At 46.5% G+C, this 17,162-nt stretch overlaps 1 protein-coding gene and 1 long non-coding RNA gene across 11 annotated transcripts in view; one reads left to right on the top strand and one right to left on the bottom strand.

The window, feature by feature from the left end:
- Window positions 1-1,186: 1,186 nt before the first annotated feature.
- LOC118242019 (uncharacterized) lies at window positions 1,187-2,194 on the top strand. Its single transcript, XR_014123889.1, has 3 exons — window positions 1,187-1,343; window positions 1,506-1,672; window positions 1,966-2,194. It is a non-coding gene; the product is annotated as an uncharacterized LOC118242019 (long non-coding RNA).
- A 6,420-nt stretch (window positions 2,195-8,614) lies between these two features.
- The window catches only part of tet3 (tet methylcytosine dioxygenase 3), a 40,850-nt gene continuing 32,302 nt past the window's right edge, over window positions 8,615-17,162 (bottom strand). For all 10 annotated transcript variants that reach the window (XM_081714931.1, XM_081714935.1, XM_027025991.3 and 7 more), the window contains 7 exons: window positions 16,319-16,412; window positions 13,825-14,033; window positions 12,641-12,791; window positions 12,260-12,349; window positions 12,032-12,169; window positions 11,472-11,820; window positions 8,615-10,561 (listed from right to left, as the gene is read on the bottom strand). In XM_081714931.1, coding sequence (XP_081571057.1) covers window positions 8,895-10,561; window positions 11,472-11,820; window positions 12,032-12,169; window positions 12,260-12,349; window positions 12,641-12,791; window positions 13,825-14,033; window positions 16,319-16,412 — 2,698 coding nt within the window. In that variant the 3' untranslated portion in view covers window positions 8,615-8,894. The remainder of the gene's footprint in view (window positions 10,562-11,471; window positions 11,821-12,031; window positions 12,170-12,259; window positions 12,350-12,640; window positions 12,792-13,824; window positions 14,034-16,318; window positions 16,413-17,162) is intronic.

The following is a 17,162-nucleotide window of genomic DNA, read 5'->3' as shown; positions in this document are numbered from 1 at the left end:
AATGACAAAGCACTTTTGTAAGTCGCTCTGGATAAGAGCATCTGCTAAATGCCGTAAATGTAAAGTTAAATGTAAATGCATTGGCATATTTGCCCCTTAGGTAATTTCCACCAAGTACCAGTGACTCAAAGCGAATGTATTAAGCATTTTAACTGCGAAGGTCAAACCGCTGCCTAGTAAGGATCTCCGCAGCCACGTACGTGACGTACGGCGTTATAAATAGTGAAATAACACCCTTCGACATATTTTCGCCATGTTTCATATTCTCTGTTCAGAGTAATTATCCGCACGTGTCGCTCTGCTCCATGTCGCGTGAACTCGTCAGTATCACGGAAGGCTCCGCCCCCACGAGTCACGTGGTACGGCCCGCCGCGTGTAGGGCGGCTCACATGGGTAGTGTTCGTGACCACGCCCCCCACACACCTGTACAGGTTTAGTGTTGAACGTCTGTCTGTCTATTTAAACCCGTCAGGGTGCGCGTCCTCGTCGGCCATTATTGCTACGTGTGTGTTAATGTCGGTCTCTGTGGCCGTAACGTTAATGTGTACGTGTTATTCGTCTAATGTTAGTCGCTCAGTCGTGTTCTCTGCAGATGTTGCATGCGAGTGCCACCGTGTTGTGTCAATAAACGTCCTTCACAGTCGAGATAGTTACAGTCAGGAGTTTGTGTAACGCAGGGAAACAAGCCAAACTCTTCTGCTGTTTATAAAATAAGTGCGCCTTAGTACTTTTATGCTGAATGCGAACCTGTTTTAGAAGTTGCTATCACGTATCTGACATTAATTTATATTACGTATTGATAAATGAGTCTGCTATTACACTTAAATAATATAAAAACGTACGTCTAATATCGATAATGTATAATTAAAAGGTGTAATGTATGACTGTCTTTATCTGACCTCAGGAACGTCCCTCTTCAGTGTCCAGCAGTAGTCTGCCAACATAGAGAGGGTTATATGGTGCCTTTCAGAGACTTAAGGTCGCTTTACAAATGCAAAAGTGGAGAGAGAAAAAAGACTTTAACACATTAATAAACAAATACGAATAGGAAGAGAAGTTATGAGAGGTGTTCAGAGAAGAGGTGAGTCTGAAGCTGAGTTTTGAAAGAGGAAAGTGAAGCTCAGAGATGGTGTCACTGTTTCACGTGATTTCCCTGTCGTGTCGTTGTTTTACTTCACTTCCTTATCGCGTCCCTTGGTTTCGTTTTCTCCGCCCCTCGTCTGTTCCTCAGGTCTAGTTCGTGTTTTGGTTCTCCCTGTTGTGTTCACCTGCGTCTGATTAATCCTCGATTGTTCTGGTTATTTTAGCCCTGTGTTTTGTCGTCTAGTTTGTCAGTTATTTTGGTAAGTCAGGGTCGTCTTTGCCTTTTCATTTGCTCAGTGTGTGTTATTTTGCCCTCCGTGTTTCCCCCTTGCCTCCGTTTATTTTATCCTTCGTGTTTTGTTACCCTCGCTTATTAAACCACCTCCTGCATTTGCGTTCTGCCTCTTGCCTGTTCCTGCTAGAATCGCTACAGACGGAGAGATTGAGGTAAAGTGTTCCAGAGTTCTGGAGCCATGACACTAAAGGATCTGCCTCCTACAGACACCAGTCTAAACTTGGGGATGGGGAGGAGACCTGCATCAGAAGACTGAAGTGTACGGGTGGAGCAGTACGGGTGTAGTTCAGCTAGGTAGGGAGGTGCAGTGCTTTGAATGTAAGCAGGAGGATCTTATACTGAACGTGTTCAGGGACGGGGAGCCTGTGTAGCTGATGTAGACTAAGAGTGATGTGGGCTGATTTCCTTATATGAAGGAGGATTGTCACGGCTGAGTTTTGGACATATTGAAGCGAGCGGATGGTTGTGTTTGGGACATGTGGGGTTTCATAAATTAAATGAATGCTAAGCTTACACTAATAGAGAATAATGCGCAGAATGGAATAGGACTAATGCTTGAATTAATAAAATAATTACTGTATGTCCAGACATAACAGGAAATGCCCTAGACATGCATATGTGTGATTATGCAAGAAGACGTGTACGAGACGATCAGACAGAGGTGACGGCTGAGATGAAAAAACACCAAAGCAGAAGTGGTGCAAGGCGAGAGAAATATAAGTCTGTCTGTTGCAAAGTTATGCTTTAGATCTCACTCGCACTGCGTTGTGAAGTGACATCTCCAGAGCTCTGCATTAATAAAAGGCCACAGGGTAACGCACTGGATCCTGTCTCTTCTTTCCTGCATCAACGGACACGACAGACGTCAGTGAAGAGAGTTACAGTCGTGAAGACGGGAGGTGATGAAGGTGTGAACCAGGGTGTGTGTGTGTGTGTGTGTGTGTGTGTGTGTGTGTGTGGAGAGAGCATTGGCCTAAGCCTAGCGATATTACAGAGGTGAAAAGGACGTTTTAACCAGTCACTTGACTTGGGGCTCAAAAGAGAAAGATTACCATAAAGTACACCGAGGCTCCTAACCGTGGATGAGGAACTGATCAAGACACGGCACGTACAGATTTAATTTATAATTGGAGAAATTTGAGATTTTGGAGTTTGGGCCAATAAGTAGAAGTTCTGTTTTGTCAGAGTTTACTTTTGAAAGTTTCTGCTCATCCACTGCTTGATCTTGGATACAAGACAATAAAGGAGGAGGTTGAAGGGCGGTGTTATCTTGGTGTTAATATAGATTTGAGTGCCATCAGCATAGCGGTGGAAGTGGAGACCATGCCTGTGGATAATCTGACCAAAGAGAGGCCCAAGGACTGATCCCTGGAGATCACCTTCAGTGTGCGATTTGCATTTACCTAAAACAATAAAATGTGTTCTGTTTGAAATATAGGATGTGAACCATTCAGCTAAATGCCATAAATGTAAATATAACCATTCAAGAACCGTGTTAGTAATGCCAATGGTTGAGAGGCAGGCGATGAGTATGTTATGGTTAATTGTGTCAAATGTGGCACTTAAATCTAGAAGGAGGAGAATACGCAGGTCACCAGAATCAGTAGAGAGAAGAGGATCATTGAATAATCATTGAAACAATAGTGATTCAGGTGCAGCCGAGATGAGCGCGACCTATGCACGTGCACACTCCACGACTGGAGCGGGTGATGTCTGTAAATTTTTCCTAAATTGTTTTAATGTCCTAGTTTAGCAAATGTGCATGAAGAATGATTGATAGAATACTCACCAAGTAACACGGACGCTTTTGGCCACCAAACGAAGCTTCTGGAACACCCCAAATTAAAAACCATTATCACGTTGATGGATTTGTAAAGAAAGTCAAAATAACATTGCAAAGTCTATAGTAGTGATTATTTATTCGTCTAAAAATGTACGTGCAGTAAACTTTGGTAGGACCGTACGATGTGTATGATAAAACAACAGAACTCAATATCGAACTCTGGGCAAAAACAAAACTGTAGTCTGTCGCTCTTTACAGCATATTTAGCATACGTAGATGTCTAGAAACATGCTATAAATTACGTTTGACTTGCCTAATGTAAAAAAAGTAATTTCTCAAATGTATTTGGAATTTCACACAAATATTGGGTTGGGTGCAGCCACTGTACCTTTTTTATTCACCAAGATTCACTAAGGTCAGAGGTCAGTTCTTATCGGCAATTCATTTGTACCTGTTATCTAAAATTCTATTAAATCCTCCAAAACTCTATTGTGCCATATCACTGAGCTGTTACGCTTGTTTTACTGTTCTGTTCTTACACGTGATTAGTGTTTGCTGTATAACACTCTTTCAGTTTCAGTAGATGTAGTACCATCCATAACCAACGGGCGGCAGCAGATCCTTGATGGAGAAGCAAAAAAACAAACGCTAACTGTCCTCAACGTTAAGTCAAGTTTAGGTATTATTAGATATGTAGGTTTACACTCCGAGACTGAATTAAAATCTATTTGTCTTCAAATATACATATAGCCAGGTGTATGCCCAGGCAAAATGCATTTCCAAAAATAAAGTTTTCATTGAAAAAAGGGTGTTTTTTAAACTCAGTATCCTAATTTTGTGATAATCATTTACACTGTGGCAAAGAAGTGATCTATTTGGTAGAAATCTTAATATTTATTTATTGCATAAACTCAATATGGCACTGAGCAAAGATGATAAATATCAGTTCATTCCAATCACACTCCCCTGGGATCAGATCAGGTGACTGTGGTGACCCTCTGTTACAGCAATGCGTCTCCTTTGCATGCGAGATCATTCTTACAGTCTCAAGGTTTGCTCAAGCTCGTCTTGTTGGTAAACAAATGTTGTGTCTATTTAGGTGTCTGCCAGATGGAATGCCACACCAGTACAAAACGCTTGGTGCCATATATAAATGTCCGGCTGTATCACCAGCAAAGCCCACCCCACTACACCTCACGGTAGGCATCACAGGATACCATCATCTCTACACCTTCTCTGTCTTGTCTGGCAAAAGAGCAGATGTCCATTGTCTTACTGTCCACTGGCCTTATTTTTGTCTCGTCTTCTTTCTGCTATCTATCAGAAGAGGTTTCTTTTGCAGCAGTTTTGCCATAAAGACCTGATTTGCTCTTAGTGGCTGGATTAAGAGGATATGTTTGTGTCTACAGCTCACCGATGCATTTATTTCAGCCATAACCTGTGGTGCTGGTGACCTGTGCTACTGGAAACTGGCCATGTTTTGCACTACTGGCTGGTACGTTTGTCCTCTGCAAGAGAAGTCACAGGTTGTCTTCTTTTACTGAGGTGAGTTCAGGACAGCCAGATTCACTGTAGTGTCTGAGGGCTTTGACCACTGCACTTGGAGACAGTTTCAGAGCTTTTGCTCTTTTCATCAACTATCATCGCTTAGTTCAGCTTTTCTTACTATATTACGGAAAATTACAAAAGATTTCTACCAAATAGATCCCTTGGTATCCAGGCTACACTGCCACAGGTGTTTGTACTAGGAAAGGCTTTGAGGATAATATACTGTACATCTGACACCTGTAATGACAGCGCCATCATCAAAGCAAAATCTAAGAGAATTTGGATTAGTTGATCACTTGGTCACTGAAGTGACTGACTACTATTATTTTATGAAATGTCTCATTGCTATTAATTTAGGGTCTTGAGGTCTTTTTTACTTCAACAGCAAAGGGAATAAAGTAACAAACTAAATTAAAAAAGCTTAAATATCTTTTTGCAACTTTGTTGTGTCTGATAGAATAAGATCGAACAAAACTGAAAGAAAATTCTACCAATAAAGATTTTTCACACTATTTTTAATCATGATTTTAATTTTTTTATTATTATTATTTTTGCAGAACATAAAACAGTATTGTGGGTCTTTGCCCACATACACTATGTATTCACATAATACACCAAACAGATACTAGGAGAGAGATCGAACAAAAGAAAACACTTTGTTTTTACATACTGCATACTTGACATGAAAAAAGGAGAACCAAGAAGAATCTTCAACTCATACAGGAATGTAGCTGCCAGTTCCTCACTCTGTGTTGTTTCTCTACATTTTTTTGGTCTTTTTTATATGTAAAATTGGGCATGATCGATATTTTCATACTAGTGCTGACAGAGGGGGCAAAAAATGTGTGTGTGTGTGTGTGTATGTGTGTGTTTGTGAGAGAGAGAGAGAGAGAGAGAGAGAGAGAGAGAGAGAGAGAGATGCATAAGGAATGCATGGATATAATCAAAAGTTCGAGATCAAAGCGCATTTCTGGGTTTGTCACTGAGCACCAGAACATCTATTAACAGTCTATACATCTCCATAGCATATGAGTTTAATTTTTACTACCTGTATAATATCATTGATTCTATATATCTGTTTCAAGTACCATTTTGTTTTTTGGGTGAGGGTTTTAAATAAAATAACTACAGACAAATTGGAGTGCTTTGTTTCAAATCATGATAATCGTCATTCGACGTGACTAAGGAAACTCAAAAAAACGATCAGCACCATACATGTTTCCTATATGCTTAAAACTTGAGACAATGGTTCATATATCATATTAAAGTTCTCAAAAACTACATAGCAACTGTTCTTTTGCTATGCATGTCATTTCTACAGTGAACTCTGCAGGTAGCACCATGGTTGAAAGTTTCACTGCCGTCAAATATTCGCTAGAGCGGCTTCAACAAAACATGATCCTGAAAAGATGAAAAACGTTTCACACCTTGAAGAGTAAAAGACAGTTGAGATCATCTTACTAAGGTGTAAAACCAAAACCCAAGTCACATTCAAAATCTGCGACAGCGCGAAACACGTACACCCTTCACCTCAGCAAGGAAACGGGTTTAAGTTAACAGCACAAAAAAACAAAACAAAAAAAAATGAAAAATCTGTTCAGTGGCTAGCTCAAACCTTACACACTCGCATGTCATGTGACCCAGGGTGTGCTGTAATGTAATGTAGTCATGTGACCCAGGGTGTCACGTGAGCACCTTGCATGTTCTTGCCACGCGGGCCCTGCGTTTCGCTCTCAGTTCTGCCTGGTTGGTTTGATGGGGAGGAAGCTGAAATCGGCCGTTGTTCAGAGGTATCGGTCTACGTACAGTACTTGTTTAAAACACAATAAAAATAAAGATAAAAGAAAGAACAGCAGTATACCGAGTACAGAGAACACACACCTGGAGCTGTAAGTCTCAAAGAAAGAGAACTGATCCAGGACCAGTTTCACTCCGAACCCGTTTTAGTGGAAGCAACAACTGATTCTAGATGCTTCTTCCTATGAGTCGGCTGACGCGTACGAACCCCAGTGTGGCGTTTATGTTGAGGGTTGACATACTGACAACTGTAGCCTAAATATTAAAGGAATCATTTACGATTTCCTCCTCACCAGTTAAATAATCTTACCTAAATATTTAACTATTTACATTTCTATCTCTCCCGATAAAATTCCATTAAAAAAAGCAAATAGGATTCAAGTTGTCAATATTCTTTTTTCCTCATTTAAAATCAAGATTAAAAGTGCTTTTATAAAATCTTTTCTTCTGTATTTACAATTTGTCTAAAATGAAACAATAAAACAAAAAAAAAAGACAGCAATCACAATAATAATCTTCATCATCATCATCATCATCATCATCACATAATAAATAATAAGAATAAAAAAACTAGTTAAGTATGTGGATGTAGGCGAAAGACCTACGCTGTATAGCGACCGTGTTTCGTAGCATGTTGGGACTGGTATCAGTGTCTCAACATGAGGCAAAGCCTAGAGCTCCATGACCTCAGCACCACGCTCCCACACACCAGACCACTAGAGCACCAAGCAGTGGGTTTGCCCTGGGTAAGCCCCTGGTAAACCACTCAGCTCTGCCTGTGATGGTGCACGCACACACACCCACCCACCCACACATACATGCACGCACACACACACACACACGCGCACACACACACACACACGCCCACACAATCTTGCACGCAGTCGCATGCCTCGGCAGTTCACATCACCGAAGCCCTAGACTGCTAATAAGCACCTTGAACTCCAGGTGTATATGGGAGTCAAAGCAGAGCTATGGAGGCACCTCAGAGTCATGGAAGGTCCGCAAGAAGCACCAACCACCTGCATCACCCTCTCTCTTTCTTTCGCTCTCTGTTCAACGTCAGACGATAAACGTCTGAGCCCGGCCGACGCCAGAGCCGTTTCGGCCGAAGTCCTGGCTCACACGCGGAGGGTCCTAGACCCTCCGCTGGGTTCAGACAGGACCTAACGGGACCCTGCTGTGGGGTGCAGGCTTTGCCCTAGTGCTCGGCTGTTGCTAGGGCGTCGTCAAGGTGGACCGAACTGTAATAGCACCTCGGAGAAGTGTCTCACTGCTGTCTTGTGAGTAGAAGTGGACACCGCATGCTGACAGAATCAGCGAGCACCGAGTGGATGTCAGAAGGGACGCTCTGAGTGAGGCTATCCCGCCTTATCGGGGCCATCTCACTTCCAGACTTGTGTTTTCTGATGAAGAGCACCTTGGGCCAGCATCTGCCAGCATGATGGTGAGGGCAAAAATTACAAAAAAAAATAAAAAAATCGCAGACAGCCAAGACAGAAGAAAGCACCATTGGAGGAACCAGGAAAGGACTACGGGAATATTCACGAGACGGAGAGTCTACAGAAAGGCCCGTATGGGAGCCTGGACTTCCCTCGTGTTGTTTTGCTTCACGTGATGTGTGATGACAGCACGGAGCTAGCCCTCTTCCGAACGCCAGCCTGTCCTCGGCGTCTGCGTGGACTGAAGACACCTGTGTGGCTCGCTTAGATGGGAAGGTGACAACTGCTGAGAGGTTAGAGGGTGAAAGGGCAACACAGACGTCAGACAAGCGGGATGACAGAGACGCAGCGGTGCCTCGTCATCAAAAGAGGGGAAAATACAAAAGAAAAACCCTCAGAACAATCATATTATTAATAAGGACATTGATGAAAAACAATACAAATAAAATAAAAAATAGTCATCTTCATAATATAATAACAATACCTGTAATAACGTCAACAGTAACAATAGCAATCGTAATATTGATAATAATAGCAATAATAATTAGAATCATTAAATTCACTTAGGGAGGGTAAACTATAGAAATCCCTCCCACGTTGGAGAGAACAGCACCAGAGGCAGCCTGTCCGTTTGGGGTTCACCCAAACCGCCACCAAAACTTGAGGTAAAAAAAAACCTAAATAAAAATATAAAACAGAAAATGAAAAAAAAAAAAAGAAAGTGCCCCCCTGTCCTCCTGGTGGTCTGAGAGAGGACACGGAGCTGGGAGAGATTCAGGGTTAAAGTTGCTGTGACATTCTGAGTTTCTGGTTTTGTTTTGTTTTTTTGTTTCATTTTGTTTTTTTTGTTTTTTTTTTAATGTTCCATCTTGTTGGGGTGTTTTGTTGTTGTTTTTTTAACCCTGTAATTACACTCCCAGCCCCCAGGGGCACAGTCCGCAAGAGCTTACATAAAGCGACTGTAGGGCCCCGTGAGCTGAGTGAAGGCGTACGGTGACACAGTGACCATAGTGGTGGTGTGCTGTGTGGGGGCCAACCGTGTCACCACTCCGTCTCGCCGGTCCTTGGTCGCCCCCGACGACGGGCTGGCCGCTCCATCCGCCCACTTGCGCTTCTTTCCGTAGGCCTTTATGTCTTCCTGTGAGAGTCCGAGGAGTGCCGCCTCCTGCTGCCGCTGCTTCGCCCGCTCGGCGAGCATCTTCATCTTGGCCTCCCAGAGCGCCAGACCGTGGCAGGGCTGATTCAGGTTCTTGTGCTGGTAGAAGACCAGGGATATGCGGGTGGGGTGGCTCCGGTCCGGCTTCTTCAGCGGCGTGGTGGCGTGGAGCTCCCGCTTGGCGCACTCGATGAGGATAGAGCCGTGCGCGGGGGCCACGGCCACGCCCCCGATGTTGGGGTCCAGGAAGTTGTGCTCGCTGTCCGACCACACCTCCTCCTCGGCCTCCTCGGCCTCGCGCTCACTGTGGCTCTCCACCTCGCTGTCCCAGCACGCCTGCCCGTCCGTCTTCTGGAGCGCGTCCGGGAACAGGCGGCCTTCCGGAGCCGGAGACGGAGTGCTCCCCGCCGCGGAGGCGCCGCCGAACTTACAGGCTTTCTCCTGGAGCCCCAGCGGGGTGGAACCACGGCTCTCGACCGCCTGGGACAGCAACTTGTCCGGGAACGCGCCGACGGGAGTGCCCTGCCTGAGCCCTGTGGGACCGTAGCTCGAGGCCCCGACAGGACCCCAAGCCTCGGACTGCGGGCTCGGGGCAGGGCCGTCCCAGTGGTGCGGGGTGGCCGGGTGAGGGGACGGAGATGGAGACAGTGCCGGGGACGACGTAGCAGGGTAGGGGCTCCACTGTCGTTGAGGGTGGGGGTATGAGGAGTGCTGTGCTTGGGTAGGGTGGAGCTGCTGTTGCAGACGCTGCTTGTCTGGCCTGAAGGATGGATGAGCCACGACCGCTCTCACATTCCCGTCCCAGGCTTTGGACGGCAGGCTGCCGTTGGGCTTGTGCCCGCGCCAGCCGTCGGGTTGTGGGGAGGCGCTGGGTGTCGTGGGGCAGCTCTGTACTTGGCCGTCCGGTCTGCTGTCGAACAGCGGCACCTCCGTGGGCTCCTGCTTGACGACAGGGGGGACGCGGCGCATCCGGTCGGGCGGCGCCGGGGAGGCGGACAGCTCGGACCGGCGCGGGTAGCCCGGGCCGGCCAGGTCTGCCACCTGCTGCCGCTGATCCGAGCGGTTGGGGTACGTCTGCGCTACGCGGGCCTGGAGATTCTGCACGTCGGGCTTCTGGTCAACAGCTGCAGCTTTGGACCACGCGCTATTGCGACCCTCGTAACCCAAGAGCTCAGGGGGCAAAAGTGCACTGGAGGGGTAGTTGTAGTAGGTGTAGGGCATCCCTTGCAGGTTAGGGTGGAAGCCGTTGACGTGGAGTGCGGGTTGAGTGCTGGAAGGCAGAGCTCCTCTTGCATAGGGACCAGGATAAGAGGGGCAGGCACTGCTCAAACCGTACGGATCAGGGCACATCTTACCGTTCCCCAGTGCCGCGTAGCCGTTCAGGCTTCCGTTCACGGCCTGAAAGTGATCGACCAGCTGTTTTTTGATGGTGGGCTTTACCTCTTGTTTTGGAATTGCTGAAAACAGACAGAAAGAGAACATGAATAGAAAAGCTACAGCAAGTGGCTGAATCTGAGTTTCCTTGTATTCTGTCAACGGGATCTTTCAGGAATCAGTCTTTTTGTCTAAGTGGCGTCTGCATGAGGCCCTGAGCGATTTAAGACAGTTTTACCGGATTTCTTCTATTTCAAATTTTTTTGCGTGCCCTGGACGTTGCCCTCGAAATTCACAACTGTTCAACAGTATCAACAGCTTGAAAAAAATTTACATTTGAATATATAAACTAACTTTAATGTTGTGATATCTGTGCACTAAACATTTGTGTAAACTGCAACAGCAGGTTTTCATCTGACCTGCTCAGGCCTGACATGTTCTGGAGATGTTCGTGGCTACAGTGATCACTGGCTTTAAATACAACATCCATGTACACGATTAAACAGTCTGTGATGGCTCCGGTGGCCGTTGCAACACGCATTCTCTCGCCTCTCTTCTCTTTAACCTCCCAGATTTGCCCGTGCACAGCCTTGGTTTGACCATGGCAAGCTCTAGCTCCACCTCCACCTCCCGTTCTCATGCGGGACGGGTCTCGGACATGCACGCCATCGGGATAAAACTAGGACCTCTAGAAAGTTGGATTAAGCATTACCGAGTTTTTCATTTTTAATTTATTTTTCTCTTAGAATTGTTATTATTGTGGTGTCTGGTGTTGGTCAGAGGAGGGTGGGGCCCCCCTCTGAGTCTCGGTTCCTCTCCAGTGCTCCAGGGAGTTTTTCCTCACCACTGTCGCCCTTGTCTTGCTCACTGGGGGCTTGGACTCTTACATTTGTAAAGCTGCTTTGTGACAACATCTGTTGTAAAAAACGCTGTAGAAATAACGTTTGATTTTGATGATCCCCATCATCGTCCCGCGTGTGAGGTGGTTCTGACCTTTATTGCCTTCCTGTTGGTGGGCTGACACGATGTGATGAACTTCCTTCTTGATCGTTTTCTCTGGCGTGTCCGACACCTGTTGCTTCTTGATCTTCTTCTCCGACGCGGCCTTCTTGGCCTCCAGCCGGCGCTGCCGACAGGACTTGGCCGGTTCTGGAAGCTTCCGGACCTCTCGGCGGAAGTTGCTCAGCACCTGGATGGCACCGTTCTGCATCTTGAGACGTTGGTTCTCCTCGCTGCCGAACTCGTCCGTCAGGGAGACCTTGTATAGCGGAAGCACGTGAAGCTGCTCGTCATCGGGAATCACCCCCACCTGCCGATTGTCCTCTTTCGTTAGGGTGCACACCTGAGGAAGAGAAGATCGGAATGAGCACACCGGAGGAAGAGAAGACCGGACCGAGCATAGGACTACAACGGTCTACAGCAATCAGACAAATTCCACTTAATGAGAAAACATGAAGGCAATTGTAAATGCATTAGCATCAGTACTGGAGCACTGCAGAGATACAGATACACTCACACACACCCAGTCAGACACCCACAGCCACACCACGTACCACGGTGCAGCCATTGTGGAGGTTGTGCTGGTCTTTGTGAGCATGGGCGCAGAAGTCCATACATGCGGTGATGCCCGAAAAGGGCCTTCCTTCCTGCAGACCCAGACGGCAGTCCGTTGCCACCTTCTCATGTGCACACTGGAGACAAAAGAGCGAGACGCACCCCGTCACCCGAGCACCTGACAGCCAGACTACTCCTTCTCGTGTGCACGTGCACGGAGGTCTTACCTGGTTGCTGTAGGCCTGAGGGGCAAGCTTCTCATAGACGGGTGCCACCCGTGTGGCCAAGTCCTGGAAGTTACTCCTGAGAAGCTCCTCCTGCAGAAAGACAACACCGCAACGCTCAACGTTCACACGCCTGATCCTGACTGGCCGAGCCACACTACAGTCTCAGTAGTTGGGAATGGAAATATCTTAAACGAGCAAGAAATTCATAACAAACGTGCACACGAGATCCTGATTTCATTTCATTGTTTGACACTAATGGCTCATGGTTGCTATTGACTACAAGCGACTGACAGTGTCCGTCACGGACTCGTTGCCTATTCGCGTGTTGTCGTGTGATCCATCTGTCAGGGCTCTAAGCTCGTCCCTGGGCGAGCCACTCACCTCTTCGGGGTGTTCCCCCTGCAGACGGAACTTGCGGGGCATTTTGCTCCGAGCGTATTTACACCCGTTGAAGTACATGCTCCAGGAACACCCGAAAGAGAAGGACGCACCGCTCAGCTCTGTGTCCTTCCCCTGACACGCGCACGTCCGGCTGTGGAGGACCAGTGACACCAACGTCAGCACACACACACGCACCATTCTGATACACAGCACTGTTGGAATACACACAATGCCATTTTGATATCCACTTTCATAGAACAGCAGCATTTTAATTCAGTCAGTGAACTACCCATTACCTTCAAACTTATTTTTGCAACACTAGCCCTTAATGGTAAAGACACAAGCAACACTAACCCCCAAAAGTTAAGATACAAGCAACACTAACCCCAAGAGTTAAGATACAAGCAACACTAACCCCAAGAATTAAGATACAAGCAACACTAACCCCCAAAAGTTAAGATACAAGCAACACTAACCCCAAGAGTTAAGATACAAGCAACACTAACCCCCAAAAGTTAAGATACAAGCAACACTAACCCCAAGAGTTAAGATACAAGCAACACTAACCCCAAGTGTTAAATATACAAGCAACACTAACCCCTGAGTGTTAAGGTACAACCAACACTAACCCCTAAGTTTATCACCACTGTGACAGACTGTAAACATTTAAATAAAGAAAGAAAAGAAATATACAAATAAATAAACAGGGAGACCTGAAATAAACAGAGACAGTCTGAAAAACAGTCTGTGTTGTGGAGGCAGGCCATGTGAAACACCTGAATGTTTGTGATGGGGGACATGTTTGGGAACGCTGCCGACTCCCGCCACAACATTAACCATTCCCTGCTCTAATGGTTACCTGCTCCAGCACACCTGAGCGGACCCTTGAGCTAAGGTCCAGGGCTGACGTAGGCTAAACCAGGCACGTGGAAGCAGATAAACACAGAAATGCTACCAGTCAGAGAAGACACAAAGCTGAACACTAAAAAATAAAACTCCACCAATCAGAGGAGAGAAAACACACCAAAAAACACCAAAACAACCTCTAAAGGTTTGTTCACATTAGACATTTTAGGAAACCAATGTTTCAGGGGTATGAAGGCAGATTCCTGTGTTCCAGGAGCAGATCAGCAGCGTGGCCCACAGGGGCCGAGGGGCAGGGCCTCCTCGCTCCTCTCACTTACTCATCATTCAGGCCACACCGGCGGCTGGTCGGGATGCCGTATTTGGTGAGCGTTTCGGACACCTCTCGGTACAGTTTGTCCCCGATAGCCCGCGGGACGCCTTCCCAGCACAAGATGAGGATGATGATGACGGCGTTGGCACAGTGGTGACCAGCCCGGTGGCGCACCAGACATAAAAGCTTCTCTTTCTCACTGCTACGCCGGATCACCTGCAGGGGGCAGCGGGAGGACAAAGAGACACAGAGGGTGGAGGGCAAGAATGAGAAAGTCTGTCTCAGCTCCTACCCATCTTGAACAAATCTCTCTCGCATCAAGTGTATAAGACTGCAATCATAGACGTACACACACACACACACACACACACACACACACACACACACACACAGACACAAACACAGACACAAACACACACACACACACACACACACAGACACAAACACACACACAGACAAACACACAGACAAACACACACACACACAGACAAACTTACACAGCTAAAACAGTAATAACTATTATTGTAGGTTGGGCTTTTCTTCTCATCTACTCCAATGCCAGTTTTATCTGTATGTACAACAGTTTTTCAACATTTAATTAAAATCATTAGCTACAGTCTTGCGTTGTGCATCATAATTTTCAACAATGTTTAAACAAGATGTAGATTATTTACTCTTACTGAACTGGTAAATGACACGGCAAGTGCCTTGACATTGTTTGTGGGGGGAGTGCAGCTACTGGTACTATGAGGATCACACACCAATAAACCCATTAGCTGAGAGAGCAGCGCCATTAGTGAGTGTGTGTGTGTGTGTGTGTGTGTGTGTGTGAGAGACCCCTGCTGTTTTACAGTCGTTAGCTAATGATAGTAGGTTGCCTTGCAGATAATGGAGCACTGCCATCTCCCTTACACACACACACACACACACACACACTCACACACACACACACACTCACTCACACTCACACACACACACACACACACACACACTGCTTTCTTCCATGCAGATGCCATGCTCATATACAGAGCATCTTAGTACTTCAGTGGGAATCTTAACAACTATTCTATTACTAACCTCATATTCTGCCCTTCCTTAGAAAAAAGATTTTCTTCTGTAGGAACTGTCACAGCACAGCCACCTCCTGCTCGAGTGTGTGTGTGTGTGTGTGTGTGTGTGTGTGTGTGTGTGTGAGTGTGAGTGTGTATACGTCGCTACGCCCCTCCTGTATTGACTGGTCATGTGTACACCTGTCCTTTGTTATTGTCCTTGTTACCGTGCGTGTTTAAGGTCTTGTTTAGCTATCAGTGTTGTCTGTGCTTGTCCCCATGTTTGCATGCATCTACTGTGTTTAAGTGTTTGTTGAGATGGCCTTGCGATCATAGTGTTGTTCTTCGTATTTTCAGTATTTTGTTAATAAATGTGTGTGTCTGTCTATCTTCTAAAATGACACACCACTGGTGCTCTCTGTAATGCCACTAAAAACCGTCTAAAACATACATGAGCAGACTGAGAACGCTGCAGCACAGGAGACATTCGGAGTCTACAGCTAGAGGGTGCTGTTTCAAACGTAACAGGTCAGGACAGAGGAACTGAGCCATCGGACCCTAATGATCGCAGTATGATAAAAACTTCCCCACTGTGCCAGACAGACAGACACACTACGGCTAACGTGTGCTGAATCACACTTTTACTAATTATCATCTGGCTGCAGTCGTAGGGTGTGGGCATAAATGTGAAACAACCCACAGTCTCAGTTCCTGATTACAGTGACTGACTGATTGTAGGACACCCACAAAATAGAGCACAAAAGAAACAGAGACCAAATCAGCAGGCCGAGAGGGAAGGTGTGTGTATTCATTGCGGGTTTCACTAAAGCCAAATACTGAAGCAGGTGTAGGTAGAGGTGTAGGTAGAGGTGTAGGTAGAGGTGTAGGTAGAGGTGTAGGTAGAGGTGACGTGCAGGATATGGGCATTTATGCCGTGTGGAAGAGGCTGGAATAGGGGTGGTTGTGCTTCTGTGGTTACACACTGGCGTTGGGGCCTGCTTTTTTTTTTGCAGGGCATTTCTGACTCGGTGAGGTAATGCAGGGCGTATCAGGTTTTCTCTTCTCACACACACCTGATTCAGCTCGTCGGACCAATACTGAGTTCTTTGCAAGCTGCATCAGGTATGCTGGACAAGGGAAAAGCAGAAACTGTGCAACCCCTGGAGCAGATGACCCCTGCCTGACCCCTAGGGCTTCAGGCCTGGAGGGTTATTTATCCATCAAACAAGCTTTAGCACAACTCAAATTCTAACAAAAATACCTCCCATTTGACTTGAAGAAACAAACGTGCAATCAGTTAAAAGTTAAAAACATTTTGTGTGTGTGCTTCTCAAGAGTAATAATTACTACAGTGTTTCCACATATAACTGCTACAGTAGAGAGTTAAGTAGCGGCACGCGGCAGACGTGAGGATCGCTACGAGCGAACTCGGCTCGGTCGTTTCAGGCTCACCCATTTAGCGATGGGACATCCCTGGGAACTCTTGCCCTCTCGGCCGGTGAAGAGCACCTTCTCGATACGGATGGCTTCTCCCTTCTCTCCGGACCTGAAGGCACAGGACACGGCGTCAGACCCAGGTGCACCCAGGATGCAGTGCAGCGTTGTCATGGAAAAGGTCCAGAACTCCTCCCGTCAGCGCTGTGTTAGGGCTCGGAGCAGCATCCACTGAAATAATTAATCTCATCAAATTACCACTGGGTTAAAATTAAAACTGTAACCAAGCTGGCTACCATTCACATAATAATGAATGAACTCTTGTGTAATTGCAAAGGTTAGGGCAGTTGTGCTTTTGGGCTTTTGCGATGTGTGATACACACCCCACATTGACATGGTTGCTGGGATACACACCCCACACTGACACGGTTGCTGGGATACACACCCCACACTGACATGGTTGCTTTTTTCAGCATCTTCCTGCTTCTGTGCAGTGCTAACGAGTTCTTGGTAATACTCACAGGAGCATGGAAATGCTAGAATAGAGTCACATCACTCAGGAGGACCTCAGCCTTGGACGTACATGCGTGCATGTCATCTGGAGTATGACAGTGTGTGTGTGTATGTGTGATTATAGGTGAGTATATGTTTGTATGTGCTCCTACTTTACCATTATAGAATTATATGTCATTATAGAAATGGTCCACCCTCCCTCACTGGTGAGTAGAGAGCAGAGTGCCAACCCAGCGGCAAGGTGAACACCACCCTCACAACACGACCACAGTTGCACGCTTCAGTAGAGAGCCTTCACACTCCACAGGGTGGCCCTGGCAGGGTCAGGGGTCACGTTAGGATCCGGATT

This window comes from Electrophorus electricus, chromosome 5 (genome assembly GCF_041902795.1).
Source record: "Electrophorus electricus isolate QZ-2024a chromosome 5, ASM4190279v1, whole genome shotgun sequence".
In the NCBI taxonomy this organism is placed as follows: domain Eukaryota; kingdom Metazoa; phylum Chordata; class Actinopteri; order Gymnotiformes; family Gymnotidae; genus Electrophorus; species Electrophorus electricus.
The sequence above is the reverse complement of the archived record's forward strand: the minus strand, read 5'-3'. Positions and strand labels throughout refer to the sequence as shown.